At 41.0% G+C, this 20,503-nt stretch overlaps 1 protein-coding gene across 3 annotated transcripts in view; it reads left to right on the top strand.

Moving 5' to 3' along the window:
- Positions 1-20,503, top strand: part of FGF13 (fibroblast growth factor 13) — a 610,838-nt gene that overhangs the window by 506,260 nt on the left and 84,075 nt on the right. For 2 of the 3 annotated variants that reach the window (XM_049767522.1, XM_049767523.1), the window contains exon 4: positions 17,615-17,725. In XM_049767522.1, coding sequence (XP_049623479.1) covers positions 17,615-17,725 — 111 coding nt within the window. Of the gene's footprint in view, positions 1-15,113; positions 15,730-17,614; positions 17,726-20,503 lie in introns of those variants that run through there. The other variant, XM_049767524.1, reaches the window with a different exon arrangement.

The raw sequence follows: 20,503 nt of genomic DNA, 5'->3' as shown, positions 1-20,503 counted from the left end.
CTGGCACCCTTTGTATTGCTAGGTAGTTCTTACAAGTAAATTTAAACCAACAAATAAGAGAAAAAATAACAAATGTTTTTAATATAATTTTTGTTTACTTTGGAACCACTCCAGGTTTGCTGCTGGCTTAGTACTTAGAGAATACCCCTGGAGGGTGCTGGACCATATGGAGCTCTGGGGAATAAACATAGGTCAGTCATGTGCAAGACAAAAATGTACTGTCTTTTCAGCACCAATTTAATATAAGTTGTATGTGGCACAGAGCTTTTAGAAGAAAAATCAGAGCTGAAGAAATAAATTTACTATTTGCACATGGTTTAAGATGTATATTCAGTCACTAAATCAAGGAACATGAGCTAAGTGCAGTATTAAATTAGAAAAATCAGTAAGATCTATTTTTTATGATTTATTTCTTGTGACCCTATGTTTTGGAGATAAGGATATTCCTATCCTCTAGGTGCAAACAGGAAACCTATCATTGAGAATTTTGAGACTAAATTTTGAGACTAGGAAGGGATGTTTAAGGGATAGCATGGAGGTAGGGCATTTGCCTTGCATGCAGAAGGGCGGTGGTTAGAATCCCGGCATCCCATATGGTCCCCTGAGCCTGCCAGGAGTGATTTCTGAGTGTAGAGCCAGGAGTAACCCCTGAGTTTTGCTGGGTGTGACCCAAAATAAAAACAAACAAACAAAACACATCCAATATTCTGAGGCCTGAGAGTACCATGGATAAGGCACTTGCCTTGCTGTGGCTGACTGGAATTAGATTCCTAGCACCATATATGGTCCCGTGAGCCCACCAGGAGTCAGCTCTAAGGTCAGAGCAAGGAGTAAGGCATTAGCACCACTGGAGATAGCCCTATAACAAAAATATCCAATACGTCAAAGTACCCCTATTTGCTAGTATCTCGTCTCACTCACCATCAAAAGCTAAGGAGAATTTGAGTGCTATCAGAACACCCCTGATAATTGTTTCCTTCCTTATTGATCAGACAGGGTCTGTATCATATTTCAAATATCTGCAAATGTCAGATCCTTTTGGAGGCCATCCTTAACCTTCCAGTCTCCATTAGCTTCTTATGTATCACTTTTGATAATGGCATGTACTCTTTTTATATTTGTGATTATAATATATAGCTACTTAGTTGTTTTAATTTCTTAATATAAATTTGGCACATAGTAAATGTTCAAAGAATATTTGATCATTAAGTGATCAGACTAAATGCCTGGGAATAGAGAAGATTGAGGGGGAAAACGTGTTATAGGGTAGAATCCAAAAAAAGATTTTCTGAAAGGTTATTTATTTATTTATTGAGCAATAAAGGAAAAAATAACACTGGCAATAGTGAGTAAAATGGAACGTGTATAAGTGTGAATAAGGTGTTCAAAATAACAGAAGTTTCAAAGAAGTATATATAAGACTGTCAAAAAGATGATGGTTAGAAGAATCATATGATGTTAAGAAGGTTGGGTGAACTGATCAAAAGTCATTGACTACAATAATAATGTTATTCGTGATCAGTTCGTCAGCAAGTTTAATGTTAAGATAAAGATAAACAGTGAATAGGAACTTCTAGTCAATATATTGCACTAAAGAATTGCAAACACCTAGTTGTCTTTTACAAACCACAAAAACCATGGGTAAAATACATACAAATAGTCAAGAAAAAAGGGAAATCTCCAGGTTTTAGATTCACAGCAACAGTTGAAGCTAAATGATTATTAAGGATATTGGGGCCTGAGCTATCTAGTACAATGGGTAGAGTACTTGCCTTCCAAGCGATCAACTCAGATTTGACTTCTAGACTCCCTAGCCCTTGACAGGAGTGATCCTTGATCACAGAGCCAGAACAAAACTCTAAGTATAGTAGGTGTGGCATCAAAAGAAACTAATAAAAAGAATATAATAACTGGAGGCCAGAGTGATAGGACAGTGGAAAAGGTGCTTGTCTTGCACACAACTGACCTAGTTTCAACCTCCATCATCCCATTTGGTTCCTTGGGCCCCACCAGGAGTAATCCCTGAGAGCAGATTCCACAGTAAGCCCTGAGTACAGATGGGTATGGCCCAAATTCAAACAAACAAAAAAAATAAAATAAAAAGAATGTAATAACTGGATATAAACACTGAAACCATAGCTCTCACCCTGAATTCTGAATTTCTCTAAATCCAGGAGCCAAGATGTCTGGTCCCATTCACTATTGCAAAAAGAAGTTGTATTTATGGCTGAGGATGCAGGCTATTAAGAGCACTGAGATCATAAGGTTTTGTAACTCCATATCTACATTTGTACATAAGCTGTATCCAGTGAAACCAAAGAGTATTTAGAGAAAAGCACAGAGCTCTGTTATATATAATTCTATAATCCAGGTTTCACAAGGGAATTCTATAAAATGCAATTTTTCAGCTTAATGTGAGCTCACAGCAGAGTTAGTGCAAGAAAGAAAATAAATAAACCACTGTAGGAAAAGTCAGCAGTAAAGAGTGTAATTCTTATTCTAGTAAAGTTGCATAATAAGGAAGTATAATAGAGGATTTAATATGGACCCGGGGTGATATAGAGTGAGGAGGTAACTTACCTTGTATGCAATCAACGTGGGCTCAATCTCCAGAGTCCCAGGTGTTCCTCTTGAACTCCACCAGAAGTGATTCCTGAGCACAGAGTTAGGAGTAACCTCTGAGCATTACCTGATAAGGTCCCAAAACAAACAAACAAAAAACAGAGAGAGACTTTGATATAAGTATCTTCAAGTTTTTTGATAAGATAAAAGGGAAATTAAAATTTGCTCCCCCCAAAAGCACCATGTTAGAAAACCTAAAATTTTAAAACTTACACACAAAATTGCATATAGGTGTGGATATATTCATATATGTATTATGTATGCAGACATGTACCTATGTATATTATACATATGTAATGTATACCACTGTAGTAATCAGGAGTGATTTCAGCTCTGCTTGGAAGTAGCTCCTAGTGGTAGTTGGGGGATCATGCGGTGCCAGGGACCAGCATGGATCTCATACATGCAAAGCATGCACTCAGCCCATTGAGTGATCTCCTGGCACACATAGATAATTTTAAATCATTATAACTTTACTAAAGCACCATGAGTTATAAAGTTATTTATAATTGGGTTTTAAGCATATAATGGTCCAACAACAAACCCTACCACCAATGTCAACCTCCCTCCACCATGTTCCCAGTTACCTTCCATTCCTCACTCCAGCTAACTTAATTTAATTTTGTAGAAGATTGAATCTCATCATTTAAATGTCTCCAATTCTATGATTTGGATATATAACTATATCACTTTGTTACAAAACTGATGTACATGAGTTCCCCTGTTTCTGACCACCATTGCTATCCATATGTCATATCTTACTTCCCTCCCTGATTTCTTTCCTTCTCTATCCTTATATTTCCTATATTCAAAGTCCAAGGTTGATCTAGGAATCCCCTATTCAATACATTTATTCTATATAACAAAAACGAGTGAAATCTTCTTGTTTATCCTTTTTCTGGCTTACTTTACTTAAAATAAAATGTTACTCAATCTTATCGATCTATCCACATTGAAACACATTGCTTAATTTAATCTTCCTTTACAACTACATGGTTTTTTATTGTGTGTATATATAATATACATAAATATAGCCTTCCTATTCATTGGTTGTTGAACACCTAGGTCAATTCCATATATTGACTATTGTCCTAAATGCTGCAATGGATAATGATGCACATATGCCATTTTGAAAGAATTTTGTGTGTGTCCTTAGGCAGACACACAGAAACTATTACTTCAATTATTAATTCATTTGTATTATTATGAGTTTATTATTAATGAGAAATCTCTGTACTGTTTTCCATTGGGGTTGAACCAGACAAGAGTCCCTTTCTCACCACAATTCTGCCTGCACAATTTTAGTATTTTATATAATTTAAATATTTATATATATACTAAGTATTATCATACAGGTAGCGTATGATCTTTTAATAGTGTAAACTTGTTGAGAGGATCAGTTCTATCAGAAAGATTATGAGATTCAAAAAGAGAAAGATCAGAGAAATTATGAATCATTGAATAAAATCTCTCATACACCTAACAGAAAGTTGAGATGCATAATCAAGAGAGGTCTAGAAGAGGCAGTTTTTCCACTCTGAAAGGAAATTGAAATGTATATAGAAAAATTACTAAGGATATGTATACAAGTACATATGCATGTATTTACATACACAGCATGCTATATCATAAAATATAATAAAACCAGGGTGACTATGTTTATGTGAATTAAACCTAATAAAACTTTACAAAAATAAATATACACACAGCAAAACCAGAGTCAAAGATGAATGAAGTGGAGAATGCTGATTGACAATAGTATTTTTGGATCTTGGCTCTGAAAGGTAGAAAATACTGCACATGAGCTGAATAAGAAATGAGATTGGATGGCATCCAAATGTATTCTGTCTGGATAGCAAGACGAACATAGCAACAGTATATGTACAGTGACATGTAAACTCATTCAGAGAGTAGAAAATGACAGGTGGTTTTTAAATTGAGGTAGTTGCTAAAGAGTGAGTCTCCAGTTGGAAGATGTGCCAGTTCCCTGATCTGGCCTGTAAAATGTTGCCATCAGATGCATGCTTTTGTCATACTATTGCTTCCATTAAAGTTCTGACAGATTGAACTAATTCCCCCCTAGAGATAAGGGGAATATATTAGCGCTCATTAAACTAGCACTGGTGACACTTTGATTAACTAGTTATCTGACTGCAAAGCATTGGCAGAGGGTTTCCATATAGGAAAGGACAACTTGAATGAAAAACAACATGTAGTACAATCTGGACCCAAAAGTATTAGCTAAAAGAGCAGGTTCCTATATGTCCTCACAGTGATGGTGAGAAGCAGAGATGAGATAAGGGGTGGTTGAATTTACAGCATTACTTGAGTGAAGCATAAAGTGTATACATGCTCATGCACGCTCATGCATGCAGTCACACACTTGTGCACTTACAGTTATACAAATATTATTCTGGTAGTTCTTCACAAAATGAAGTATGGTAGTGTTGTTTCCCTAAATGGTTGTGATGTTCAGACCAAAGGATACAAAGATTCTGACGTTCAACATAGGAAATGCTTGCAGGAAGAAGAAAGTAGGAAGTTTTTTTCAAATATATTTTCAATATATTCAAATACCAAACAAATCCTATTTATTCCTCTTTAGTAGGAATATTTAAATCTACATGGAGGAATTGCTCGGGTTAATTGGCTTGGACAGTCATTTTTCCCATGATCTTGAAATCATTCGTGAGCTTAAATTTTTATCACCATAATAAAATCATTGACTAACTACCCATATGCAAATCTCAAGTCTCCATACTCACCTCAGCTATTTCAAGAAGAGAATGCCTGACTCACCATGGCATTTGTGCCAGTTTAATTTCCATTTTGATTGGCATCTTCCCAAAGGGATTACATCTACTAAACCCTCTACTGATGGTGGTTGTAAATCAATAAACTACTGTATACTTGTACATCCAATTGACAATTTGTGCAGAACACCATCAGTAGAATAAAGAAGAGAGTCAGTTACAGGCAAGAAATAAACAACTTGCTAATGTTCATCAAACAATCGACATCGGTCAGGCAAGAGAAATAGCACAAAGTGCTTAATGCATGTGTTATGCTAGCAGGAAATCTGGTACTGATCCCTGATACCACATGGTTCTCCATTACTGAGGGAAAGTCCTACAAATTAGTGAACTGATAATAGTCTCTGTGCATCACCAGACATGCCCCCAAAACAAAACAAAAACTCCACAGAACACACAGTAATTCTCCACATCTCAGAATGCCTCATAACATTACCAGTAATCAATATTTCACAGAAAGTAAATTCCTGGAGCATCATTATGAGATGAGATCTACTTGTTGCCAAGTGATTCAAAGTGAAAAGTATTAAGAATCTAAGATTTGTGCATTCTCTAATCTGAAGGGAATAAGAAGTTGTAGTACACAGAGTTAAGTGATACCCGGATTTGAAGTCTGACTTTACTCAATTTTATCACCCAATTATCTGACTCGTCATCCTCCCACATTCATCATCAGTGAGATTTTTCTTTTTATGAAGTCAAATACATATCTGGCTCTCCTGTTCGCGCTGTTAATAGTGTCTTCATTAAGGTATCCCCACTACTTTTGACATTGGACACTCTTCTCAGAGTGCTTTTTTAAATTACTTATATTACAGTTATTTAATTTACTTCTTATTCCATCCATTTGACAACAGGGGCAGTAACTAAAGAGGCAATAGACGAGATTTATGGGATACAAGCTCTGAATGTATAGATTTAAATCCTGGCTCCATCACTTCCTACTCCATTGACATCATTGAATTCTTCTTTACCATAACATTTTTATCTATACAATAAACTCATGTTTTAATAATAATTAATAAGTTAATAAGGATAAAGTTCTGAAAATAATGCTGTGGTTTGGGTGATTCAGTTATTGCTCATGACACAGATTACAGCTATTATTTTATTTGAACTCTTCACAGTATAAGTACATACATGGCAAATAGTTCACAGCAAATTTTGAATGAATGAAGAGACTGCCAAACAATTTGGGCCAGAGAAAATGCATTTAACTGCAGTGCCTTAGATCTCGTCACTAAAATGAGATTGTTAATTGAGCATCAACTGAGCTTGTTATGAAATCGGTTTGATAATTACATGAGGTCTTCAGTGGTTCCGGGAGAAATTACAAAATAAATTCACTTTGTTGATTATAGTTTTTGCTGTTTGTCAGATTGGAGACCTTAAGCAGAATTTTGTCTGAATATCTACTTGAGAAGCCTGAGACTGTAGATGTGTAGTCATGGATTCAGACCATGGGTTGGGTATAATTAGTTCTTTCTCTTTGTATTGAACTCAAGTATTTATTAAGTGTTATCACTATCTACTTTGAGTAATAAAAGAGAAGACCCTTTGCATAGCTCTCAGGTGAACTCTGATTATTTCCTTCATCCCAGCTCAGAATTCATAGGATGTCGTTTCTTCCAAATTCATCAGGTTCTCCTGTTCAAATCTTGGTTGATGTCTGAAAAGTGATGTGTTAAGACTCTTAATCCTGAGGGAACACTGAATCATTTCCCCATTTCTCTCGACTCCTTTTAAAAATGGAAACTCTTGATAGAAAAATGGTTGAAAGTGCCATCGGCAAATGGGAAATCAATTCTGAGTTCCTTGTGCTGGTGGCTAAGCCCACCCCCATATGCTAAGTCATAATGAACCTTAGATCATTTATAAGCACTGCTTTCCTTGCTCAAATCCGGAGTTTAATTCGCCTTCCTCCAGGAATCTTATTTCCTGAAGCAGCTTAAATCCAGAAAAATCACTGATTGTCTGCTTTTGCTCCAAATCCTCTATCATTTTTTCCCTCCAGCTTTTCATTTAGATTACTTAGTTTGCTGGGCAAGAAATGAACCTAATGTTACAGATATTTTACCTCTGAATCTTGCTCATTTTCTGCCTGCTATAAATGTTTCATCATAGAAACACTTCATCTATGTTTGTTAGCCACTTGTCAGATTATAAGCTATTCAACTATTCTTTCAAAAATTTGAAATACTATTGACTAAAATAGAGTGGAACTCACTTAGAGAAGCTGGTACTTGGTGGTTGGCACTAGATGGTATAGACCACTTGAGATGACCCATTTGACTAACTCAAAGGGGTCCAAAGCATCTCCATACTCCCTAATCCCTGGAAGCCCCAGAAGATCCCTCAGGTATCTGAACAGCACTACAACCTTACCCTACCATTGATTCAGTGATCTGAATGACCAAGTATCCCCCCAAATAGCACCAGGTTCCTCTCAACACTACCTAGAAGACCCTCCACTCAAGAAGAAGCTAATTGTATCTGTAAAGTTATCTACAAATTTGTGAATGGAAGTGCTATGACCCACATATCCAAGTTGAGATTCCAAGAGCTAAGGCACTAAATATCTTTCTCTGTTACCAACTATCTGCTTGTTCAAGAATTCTCCTGTTGCCACTTTCCTTCCCCATGACATTGGCTGTGTCATGGATATTTAGTTCATAATATAGTTTTTATGGCCCATGAGAGCCTTGAGAGGAATCAGACCCATACTCAGGTTTCTGTTGTATTCATAAATGCTCCTGAAAGAGAATCAGGGATCAACTGTAAAATTTGACAATGCTTACTGCAAAGAATATTTTCCTTGTACAAAACTTAACCCCCACATATTACCGCTTGCACGTTTTGCCTATGCTCTCTCCTTATGATACCAAACCATCTCTACTCTGTTTTCTTGATTAAATGACTGAGTCGATAATCAGAGGTCTTGATCTTCAGATGTTGTAACTGCTATGGCTAATTAAATGGCAGAGTGCTGAATTCAGATATATGAGTATTACCACCAGGGTGTGTTATGGTTTTATTGATCATAAATGATTATTGAACAATGAAACCTTTATGTGAGTTAGAGGATTTTTCTTCTCGAGCATCGGAATTAATCAGTGTGGTCCCAATTGATGTTAAATATAAACCAGAGGTGGCATCAGTAGGCCCTATTACTTAAGTATTCACAGAATAACCTTTGGGAGAAAACAAAATGAAGACTAAACCACTATCTTGGTGCAATGAAAGCCAGGGGTTCTCTGGCCTTTCACTCTGAATGCAAATCTGGAGGAGCCATCCATTTCTTAAAAACTGGTTCTGGAGTCTTTTGTTGCCGAGGCATAATTCCCCCAAATGCTTTGAGTAGGAGGGATTATTTACCACCTAGTTCATGTGTTGGGTTATGTTCGCAAACACAGCATTGACTCTACCCCTGGAATTTCATTGTGACACTGACAGCATTTCTTGGCTTTTCTATAATCTCCTCATTAGTATTTCTAAGCAGTCATTTCTTTGGGATTTTGAGCATAATCAGATAGACAGCAGAAGATGGTAATTGAGGCCCTGCTTCTGCTCTATGTCATCTGCTGCCCAAATCAGTTAACTTTGAGCTTCCTGGATTCCTTGACCTTGATGTACTTGAAGATTCCTCTCTTTCCTTTCTTTGAGCTGAACCTCAGTCCTTGGCCTCAAAACTGTTCACTCCAATGTTTTGATGGACTTTTAGTAGAGATGAGGAGCCAACTGGCAAAAGGCTCTGATTATGTTTATCTTCAACAGAGAAGGGTGTCTGAAATCGCTCTTTTACAGAGTCTCAGAATGACAGCCAACTCCTTCCCGCTGCAAAGATACCAAGGCTGCTCCTGATTAGGCTTGTCTAAATTCTCTCATTTTTACTCATCACAGTCACATCTGTTTGGTTTGCTGTCTCGTTCCTGAAGACGCCTCTGGAGAGCAGGTCCCTTTAGCTTCTTTATGGCTCACCCGAGGCCTGCCAAAAGAGATTGGCAGAGAATGTTCAGCATTCTCTGCTCTGATAACCCACATAACTCTCTCTGAGAAGAATGCTAAAACCTGCTTCTCAAGTGAACCCAGGAGGAATGGCACCAAAGAGACTTTCGTAGTTTTCTTGGGAATCCAATTGAGAGAATGTGTTTTAGTGAGGGTGAGAAGAAATGGGAGAGGGGAAAATATGAGGAAGGAAAGACATCTAGGGAAAGCAGGTGTGCAGGCCAAAAGTATTGGAAAGATAATATCCAGGAGCCAAAAAAACTTTAAAAGAAGGAACTTCTCCAGAGTTTTACCAATGTTTAGACTTTAACAAACTGTTATAACAGTTTGTCATAAAAAAATTACACAATAGATTGCAGGATATAAAAGTGTAAACATAAGTTGAAACGTTGATCAGTGAATATACATACCTCCAGGTACCTTTGGGCTCAGCAAAAGTCAATTGGAAATAATTACATCTAAAAGATTATTTACAGTATTTTAAAAAGTAAGGTTCCACTGTATTGTATTGTACTGTATTATGTTGTAGCATGATGTAGGTTGCAGGTAGGAGTCATTGGAAGTCAACCTGACTATATTAAGTTCAGCATACAAAGTCTGATTCTATCCTTCACTGCACAATGGTCCCCTTTGTCATAGCTTACACAGGTTTCTCTTCCTCTATCTTTCTAGTAACCACTAAAAAGTCATATAATCTAAATTTTTCCCATTTTGCTTAGCTTATCCTCTACTTTTTTCTACTTACTATTCATGAGACAAATTGTACTGTGTTTTTCTGTCTTTTTTTGCTAACTTTGATGCATTTTATTTATTTTTTATTTAAGCACTATGGTTAAAAAACTGTTCATGACTGAGTTTCAGTCATACAATTTTATGAGACATTTTAAGTCTAACCATGTTAACACACATGACAGCATTTCTTCATTTTTTTATTTTTGGGTCACACCTGGTGAAGCTCAGGGGTTACGCCTGGCTCTGCGTTCAGATTCACCACTGGCAGGCTCAGGGGACCATATGGGATGCCGGGATTCGAACCACCTTCCTTCTTGGATTGGCCTCTTGCAAGGCAAATGTTCTACCACTGTGCTATCTCTAGCCCCCCCTTTTTTCAGTTTTTGGGCCACATCTGGTGATGCTCGGGTTACTCCTGACTATGCACTCAGAAATAGCTCCTGGCTTGGGGGACCATATGGGATACTGGGTATCGAACTTAAGTTCATCCTGGATCAGCCTCGTGCAAGGCAAATGCCCTACAGCTGCACTATCGTGCATTTTCCCAGACAGAGTTTTTTTTTAATCACTAAATACATATAATAGCTCTTCTTGATCCATTCATCAGTTGAAGAATACTACTTATGTTGTTACCCAAACTTGCCTATTTACAAAGGGAAGGAGGGCACAGATAAGTTTGTGAGGTAGCATCCCATCTCCTGATGATATAAACAAAAATTTGGAATTGACAGATGATGCCCTAGTACTGTTACATGTCTTGAGGAATCTTCATATTTCTTTTCATAACAGCTGCATCAGTTTACATTCACATCAACAAGGGTTCTAAAGGATTACTTTAAAGATTGAAGAACTGGAAATCCACCAGGAGTAATCATATGCCCCAGGTCACATGACCAGTTGTTGACTAAGCCATAATTCAAATGTATGCACCATGTGATCCAATCTAGAAATCTATCAGTTGAGGAGAAAAGCACTAAGAATGACTTCCTTTCTGACTATGATTATGAGAGAGAACAGTGGACAGCAAAATAGTGGGGAGGAAAAGTCTCGCTGACAAAGGAGGCTCAACCCACAAACAAATAGGAATTAGTAGGCCTGTGGTTAAGTCGGGAGAGCTAAAACTTTTAGAATCTATGAACCAAAGTGATAGTATGGAGGATAAGTCACTTGTCTTGCACATGACTGGCCTGGGTTTGATTCCCCAGCTCCATGTATCGTCCCCTTGAGCACTGTCAAGAGTGATTCCTGAGTGTAGGGTCAAGAGTCAGCCCTGACCATAGCCAAGTGTGACCTAAAAGCAAAACAAAACAAAAAAATTACAGAGACTAGTAAATTGCTCAATTAATCAATCAACTAATGTTTGGGGGATTACTCCTGGCTCTGTGCTCAGGAAGCAATCCTGGTGGGGCTCTGGAGACTTAGGCACTTATGGTGCTGGGAATTTAACTAGGGCTGGCCACCAACAAGACTATATTTACTCATTGTAGTATCTTTCCAGCTTGTCTTAATTTCATAAGCTATGGGGAATGGATGGAGATTAGAGCTGTGTTTGTCTATTTCTGATGAGGTCCTTGTACTCAGTGTGTATTCCTGGGGTTTCTGGAGTGTTTTCTTTCCAATACCTGCCATAAACATAATCCTGCAGGCATCCTGCAAATACCTGATAAATGGGGTTTGCACAAACAAGCCAGTGTTCCCCTGCTGGTACTGGAGAGAAAGAGGCAAACATGAGGGTTAGGAGAAAATATAAGAAAAACAAAAGGAGAAAAATGAGGATCAGGGGAAACAAGCATGTGAATGTAGAAAAAGTCTCCACATACTCTCCGTGCCATCCACACCCAAGCCTCTTTCTTCCCACTTTCTTCCCCTTTCGTGGAGCAGACCTTCTTGCTTCTTTCAGCTTTTACATACCTATTGGGGTTCAGGGTCTAAAGAGGGAAGAAGATTGGTATCCCACAGAACTGGTTAAAAAATGAAGTGATTAAAAATATCTTAACTCTTCACCCTACACTCTAATCACTAGCCCTGGTCAGAGCTGCTTTTTTTTTTAAATTAATATTTAAGGACAGTGATTATAAACATGTTTGTAGTTGGGTTTCAGTTATTAAAAAAAGAAACACCACCCCTTCATTGTTCTCACTACCAATGCCCCCCATCTTCCTCCTCCCCCACCCCTTGCCTGTATTCAAGACAGGCATTCTATTTCTCTCACTCACCATTGCCATGATAGTTGTCAGTGCAGTTTCTCTAACTTAATTTACCACTCTGTGATAAGCTTTATACCATAGGCCGATCCTTCAGCCCTCATTTCTGGGTATTATTGCAATATTGTATTTTATTTTTCTTCATATGATCCACTATATCACTCCTAAGAATATACCTAAGAACACAAAAAACCCACAAAAATGCCTTCTGCACACCTATATTCATTGCAGTGCTATTACAATAGTCAGAATCTGGAAACAACGCAGATGCCTAACAATAGATGAGTGGCAAAAGAAACTGTGGTACATATACACAATGTAATATTATGCAGCCATCATAATGTCATGAACTTTTCCTATACATGCATGGGCATGGAAACTATTATGCTGAGTAAAATATGTCAGAGGGAGACAGACACATAATAGTCTCACTCATCTATGGATTTCCAGAGCTGCTTCTAATTCTAGTGAGAGCATTTCTCTTCATAGGCATGGGCCCCTGAAGCAAAGAATCTAGGCTGGAAAATCTCGTCTGTCTCCTCTTCAGAATCCATATAAATCAGCCACAGGTGCATTATTTTTTAAGACAACTTTTATTGAACATCAATTCTGTAAAGGAAACTTTACCAGGAGTCAGGAATATAGTGAATGAGACCCGGTCTCAATTTTAAGGCAATCAAATTTCCATGAGAATAGAGCAAGCTTCCACTGGCAGTGGTGAGGCTACTGTACTGACTTGAGATGCTGCACCCCTTCTTTTACCTGTACTTCCTTGGTTTGAGGGAAGAGCACTAAAGACTAAACCATTTGGAATCATTGTCCTGTAAAGTTCGCCTGAGACCCTACAGCCTGCCTTTGCATACACATAGGAGTGTTTGAGTTAGGCATTGGAGATTGAGTACGACTTATGGGGGGCAGTGGCTCCCCCATGGAGAAATGAACTGGGCAGAAGGATCTTGTGGTTCTAGAAGACTATGAAGCTTGGGTTTCTTAGTTGGAAGCTCAAGCAACAAAAGATGGGCATGAAGATTGACTGTTTGCTTCTCCATCTATAGCAACTCTAAAAAGGTACTGAAGGAAGTGGAAGTTTTTCAGAAAATAGGATAGTAGTAGCTCCAGAACGACCTACTAATGAGGGCTTTTGTGGGGCGTCAGAAATGAAGTTGAATATAAAACAAAGCTGTCCTGGTATTCTCTTTACTGCAGCCTTATTCTACAAAAGAAGTTTTTTTTATTGATACCAGAACTATAATATCACAGGTAAGGCATTTGCCTTCTACACGACCAAGCCCAGTTCCATCCCCAGTTGCATCCCATATGGTCCCCCTGAGTATTGCCAAAGTAATTCCTGAGTTGATCCCCCAACCAAAAAAAAAAAACCCACACTTTCTATTGAATGAAGTACTGTGATTTATAATATAGTTAATGATGGTTTCACGTGTATATACTTCTAACACCATGCCCATCACATGTGTGTTCATTCTTGGGCTGCATTCTTGACCTAACAAATCCCTTCTTTTCCTCCAAATGAAAAGTGGAAGGAGTGAAGCTAGCAGAAGAAAACCTTGACTTGGTTTCTGAGTTGGAGGGAGGGCAGCTGCCTGAGCTTGGAGAGAAGAGAGAAAACAGAAAGGGTGGGAAAAAAGGAGAGAAGAAAAGAAATAGAAGCCTGGACAATGACCAGAGTGAGAAGAGAGAAGCGGTTCGGTTCTGCATCTCCCCTGTACTGCCAATGCATGGTACAAGACGCCAGCTTTCTGCTTGGAGCCCGCCGGGAACGAGGGGGCGCAGAGGGGAATAAAACGGGGGTTCAGACGGCACACGTTGGCCTGAAATGAAAAGTCAGCAAAAACCACTGGGTGGCAGCGTGGTGTGCGGGGCGCAGCTCGGCAGCGGCGGCTCCAGTTTTCCAGCATCGCTGCAGCTGCCGCCGAATCCATCTGCAAGCCCTGGCCTTGGTCCCGTCAGGCCACAAGTGTATCTGGGTGCAATCCCCCAGCGGGGGTGCTGAACTAGGAGGGGGGCGTGCTGAGTTTTGCTTTGGACTGGGGTTGCCCATGTTCTCAAGGTCCCCAGCCCCGACGTCCTTGGAACGAGCAGATTCCCAGAAAAATAACACCCCACTCTGCCACTCCCCCATCTCCAAGAAAAGCCCCTGCTGTTCTTCCAACACAACTACATCCTCCCGGGGAGTCTTCTCATCACTTTCCTCCCGAAGCCGAAGGGGAGGCGATTTGGGGGGGGGGGGGGGACAGGGCCGTGCAGGTCCCCCTACAGGTGTTGAGCTGCAGCGAGGCCAGCCTGAGACTTGGGGTGGTGGGTGGGTGGGGCGGGGGTCGGCGGGAAGCCAGCGGGCCGGGCTTGGAGAGGCAGGGGCCGCCCACCGGGGAAGCCGTCGCGTTCTTCCGGAGGGTGCAGGCTGCGACAGGATTGCGCTGCCTTAGACTGTGCCTCGCCTGGAGCCGCTGCGACCTCCGCCGCCGCCGAGATGCCACGCCATTACCTGTTTGAGCCCCGTCGGAAGGCCGGCTCGGGCCAACTTTTCCCGATCGCCAAGCCAAGAAGTTGCAAGGACTAGTCGGGGCTTCGGAGGGGCCGGGCCGAGGGCGCAACACCCCCGCACCCCCCCGCGCCGCCTGCTCCCCTCCTCCCCGCAGCCGCCCGCGCTCCCGGCCTCCCTCCCGCGGCGCCCGCGCTCCCTCCACCCGCGCGCTTCGCGGGGCCCCTGCGCGCCGCACCGGGGCGGGGGTGCCGCCAAACTCCGACCCGAGCCACTTGGACTGGCACAGTGTCCTCGGGGCGCAGGGGCCGAGCGCACGCAGCCGCGCCAGCTCTGCCATCGCCGGCCACTATTGCTCGCTGTCTCGCTCGCTCGCCTGTCATCTCCGGCCCCGGGGGCTGTGGCGTCGGCTCGGACCCCAGCAGCCGAGCGCCCGCACGGGAGCCGGGACCTCCCCGGAGCTTCAGGAGCTCGCCCGGGCGATGCTGAGCAGCCCCCGGCTGGGCTGAAAGCCGGAGCTCCCTAGCAGCTCCAGAGCGCGCAGCCACCCCCGGAGCCACCCGCGGCCAAGGCGCGAGCCCCGGCGAGCGGCGGATCAGCGCCCGCCCGAGGAGCCGCAGCCCGACCGGGGTCGCCGGAGAAGTGGTGGTGGTGGGCGTCGTGGCCATGGCGGCGGCAATCGCCAGCTCGCTCATCCGTCAGAAGCGGCAAGCCCGCGAGCGCGAGAAATCCAACGCGTGCAAGTGTGTCAGCAGCCCGAGCAAGGGGAAGACCAGCTGCGACAAAAACAAGTTAAATGTCTTTTCCCGGGTCAAACTCTTCGGCTCCAAGAAAAGGCGCAGAAGGAGACCAGGTTGGAAAGGAAAAACTGGAATGGGGGGTGGGGGGGTGAGCGGCAGATGCTGGTGGCGTCGTTGCCTTTTTCCCACTTGAACTCTTGTTGGGGGGACGGAGGGGACGCCTAGGCGAGTTTTTCGCCAGCCCTTAGGCTTCCACCGTGGCCCCCTAGCCTGTATTGTATGCGTGGGAAGCGAATGGGTTTTCAGCTCCCGAAGACACGACCGGCTTGCTGCAGTGCAACTGCCCTGGGACAGTCGCCGGGCCCCGGCCCTGGCTTGAGAGTGCGAACTCTGTCCGCATCAGAAGTGTCACATGTGTGCCTGGGATCTGGACAGGCATGTCCGAAACATGGCTATTGTATGTGCGCTATGAAATTGTGTGTGTATATGTGTAGCTGGATCGACGCCACTGATCCCTGGCTCTCTACCCCCACCCCCGAAATGCGGGGAATTCCTCTGTTTCCTAGATGCTCTGTCTTGCATTCTCCAAGGGAAGTGGGCTTTGCTCTGAAGCTTTCAGTTTCTTTGGTCAACTTGAAAAAGCTTGTCGGGACAGACTTGGGGTACAGCTTCGAAATATTTGCTGGAGGAGCTGGGGTGGGTGGGCGGGGGAGGGAATCCAAGAATCTTGTGGCCAAGAGCTTAGTGATGGATTTGGGCTAGTAAAACTGCTTCCCTGCTACTTCGCTGCAATATTTGAGAGAATTTTAAGTCCTAGCCAGATTGTGGCTTCTTTTGCACCCCATCACATTAGCCAGGCTTTCTGACTTCAGGGGAAACTCGTCCTGCCTTGGGTGGCAGGTTGCGTCAAGCTGGACCTTGTTAGGCAAGCAGGCATTGTGTTTAGCCATTCTTCACCCAATGCATCCTTTGAGCTCTTGGCTTATCTTGAACTCTAACTATGGTCCAGAATTTCAGACTTATTTCCCCTTCTGTTCTGTTCTTTGTGGGTTCCTACCCTCTCTGGAATGGAACGTGCACATTCATTTTCTGTTTTCACTAACTTTTCAAAACATTCTCTGTCTTGTTTGAAAGGCTTGTTTGAAAAGGGGCTTTAGCAGAACCTGCTTATGTAGCCCAAATACGCACATAAATATTATTTCAGTGCAGGTGTCTTTAGTGGGAGCAAAATTTGGTTAACATGGCTGTTCTTAGTACATTGTCTAGTTTATTAATCTCTGGTGATTCGTAATTGACCCTGATTTTCCTATAGAATACATGTTTTGTATAATTACATGTATGTGGTTAAATTTGAAAACAAGTATGATGCTTTCTTTCCTCCCACGAAACAAAGACCCCTGCTCTTGTCCCCTTTTATTTCATAAAGAGAATTAATACGAATGCCTCATAGAAGTGATTTTATTCTCTCTTTTTATATGACTTTTCACATTTCTAAATATAAATTCTTTGATGGGTTCCAGATTATTCCAGCTTCTGAGAATGCTGGGGCTAGTTAATCAAATTGCAGTCATTTAGAAAGAATTTTTGACAAGTCTCATCACAGTTCACTGAAATGGTCTTTGTATTTATCCTTTTCCTTTTGCATGAAAAGTGGCACACTGTTCAAAGCTAGAATATGCCATTTGCCAATGGATTCCGAATGCTCCCTGAGACTGAGTGCCACTCTGTAAACCCAGCCATGCTCCCTCAAACTGGAGATGCCATAAGAAGCTTTGAGGCTTTATCCATGTTACTCAATAAAAATCAAGTACTTTCTTTTCTCCTGTTTGAAACTTTCCTCTGAAACTCAAAGTTTTGTTTTCTCTCTTCCAGAATGTTCTTTGGAGGTGTAGGTTGCTATTTTACATCAACATGTCAATGAAATTCAAATGTTGAATTCTCAAGCCTTTTCAACTCCCGCAAAACATCTCAAGTGACCAAATCCTCTTTTCCTTGCAGAACCTCAGCTGAAGGGTATAGTCACCAAACTATACAGCCGACAAGGGTACCACTTGCAGCTGCAGGCAGATGGAACCATTGATGGAACGAAAGACGAGGACAGCACTTACAGTAAGTGACTGCAAAATAAATAGTTGTTCCCAGCGTGGAGCTCACATTGCGTTTTTTTCTTTTTGTTTTAAGAATTCTTCCCTGCTAAATCCTAAAATGAATTTAAAACATAGTCACACATATCACCTGCTTATCCCTTTAATCTAGAAGAAGTTGAACATATCAAAGAGTGAACTGTATCAATCAGATTGACACCCTCTAATGAACAATCCACATGTAACTTTCATTGGACATTCTGTAGATTTGGTAGCTGTGTGACCATCCTTCCCCGCCCCCAAGAATTTACTCATGCCCATACTGATCTTAAAATAGCACATTATCTCTCCTCTTAAGAGCCCACCTCAGCCCAAGAGTGAGGAGTGGTTTCATATCATGAGAATTCATCTTTACTGACTTTCATTTCTACCCCCCAACTCCACACACACTGATAACTCGGGAACGAATTGAGATTTTAACACTCAAATACCTCCACAGGTGGGTAATGAAATTTCTTTCAGAGCTTACTTTTTAACTATAGTTTCAGTAAAGACTAAATGGGAAACCCTAATGGTGAACCTGAAAAGGAAAAGCAAAATAAAATGAGTTTTATTTCTGATGACTGAAATAAAGTGATTCGAAGAGATTGCATAACCTTTTATTATCTATGTTTTACTTGGAGTAGTAATAAAAACAAACTTACACAGCCAGAGTGTCCGTACAGCCACAGGGCAATTACCATGCACACTGATGATCGGAGTTTCATTCTTGACACCATATGTCAGTGGTCCTCAAACTACTATTGTATTTGTTCCTGTTTTGTTTCTTCACTTCAAAATAAGATATATGCAGTGTGCATAGGAATTTGTTTATGATTTTTGTTTTGACTATAGTCTGGCCCTCCAACGGTCTGAGGGACAGTGAACTGGCATCCTGTTTAAAAAGTTTGAGGATCCTGCCATATTATTACCCCAAAGCCCCATCAAGTGTGATCCCTAAGCTCAAAGCTAGGGGTAAGCTCTGTCTACCACCTGGGATGCCCCTCCCCCCAAAATAAAAAGAAACACACAAAGAGAGAAGCCCTCTCCTCACTCATGTTTACTGTTTTACAATATACTGATTTCTGCAGTTCTAGTAACTGTTGTATGAGATTCAAAGCACCTACAAAATTCATTTGCTATTTTTTCTGAGTTTCAACATTTCTCTTAGATTTTAATAGTTTACCAGAAATGGTACCTTTGTCAGCTAAAGCAAGCTGTTTTGAATGTCAAAGAGTCCTCTTGGGCGTTTTAAGAGATGCTTAGGTAGAGGCTTCAAAACCATAGACAGTAATTCCCATGTTAAGGGTGACATACTTTTGTTCCCCAAAAGATTGCTTTGGGGGTTGTTGGCAAGCACTGACATCAAGAGGAAATCACCTGTACTTATTCTTGACAGGAGCTTTATTGGTTCTAGGATGAAAAGCCACACTCAGTGGTACCACACTCCTTTGCAAAAGGCCGCTATTATTGTTCTATTAACATTCTGCAGAACATCCTGGATGTTCTTTTATGTGTAGTGTTCTATTTGAAAACATTAGTCAAGTGTAACCAGAGGGTTTACTGTAATCATATAACAGACCTTGGTACATGATGATCAGCAATAAAACATCCCCTTAACTGGTTTCTATTAGAAATCAGTATTAGAGGAAAACAGTAGAGAATGTACACTGCTGTGTTTTCCAACATTGCCTCAGCGAATTGTACCTGTTGGACATTATGGAAGGTAAGTGTGTGATTATTAAGCCACAACAAGATTTTCTAGTGTCTATTTTTAACCTCTCCAGATCAAAATGTGAGAAAAAATATTAGGGGCATATCTCTCACATGTTTCCTGAAAAGGAAATATTTTTTAAAAAGATACAATTCATTTTCAGTGCCCTATAAACAACATTAATCTTGACTCATCAAGATCAGGCTTAGACAGAGAGCACAGAAAGTAAAGGACTTGCCTTGCATGTGGGCACTTTAGCCAACTCCTGTTTGATTCTTGCTGCCACATTTGAGCATCACCAGAGCCAAGAATATCTCAAAAGTATTGTCTGGTTTGTCTCCCAAATTCCCAATAACAAAGAAAAAAAGATATCAAGGTCAAACTCTGCTTACATATATGAGACACGTGCATTTACACATATGTAAATAAATCAGGATCCATTCATTTTTATGGAGTTTTAAATTATGTGGTAGATTTTATTCTCCATATACATATCTTATGCCTTTGGTTGACTGCCATAACTCTGACTAATATATTTGGCATTTTGTGTACTGATGATATTGTTAGAACTTAAAAGATCATCATAGTCTGATAAACCAGAAACTGTGTGTTAGGCAGAATGAAACAATGAGAGGTAAGTCAACCAATGGTAAGTATTATCATATATGAAACATACAAATAGCAAATATCTCAAAAGAAATAACACAGCAGTAAGTTTTACTATACTCCTAATGCCATGTTGGAAAACAGTTTGAAGTGTTAGATTTTCTTTTTCCCTAGAAGATATTGTAGGGCTTAAGTCATCACTAAACAGAATATAAATGATTCTTAATATTATTAAATAACTTTTTTTCTTCTTGATTTTTGGGCCACACCCGGTGACTCTCATGGGTTACTCCTGGCTCTGTACTCAGAAATTGCTCCTGGCTTGAGAGACCATATGGGATGCCAGGGGACCGAACCCCGGTCTTTCCTAGGCTAGCGTGGGCAAGGCAGATGCCTTACCACTTTTCCCACTCATCCAGCCCCTCATTAAAACAATTTTGGCCA

The sequence above is a fragment of the Suncus etruscus genome, chromosome X, assembly GCF_024139225.1.
Source record: "Suncus etruscus isolate mSunEtr1 chromosome X, mSunEtr1.pri.cur, whole genome shotgun sequence".
Lineage (NCBI taxonomy): Eukaryota > Metazoa > Chordata > Mammalia > Eulipotyphla > Soricidae > Suncus > Suncus etruscus.
This window is presented reverse-complemented; position numbering and strand designations above follow the sequence as displayed.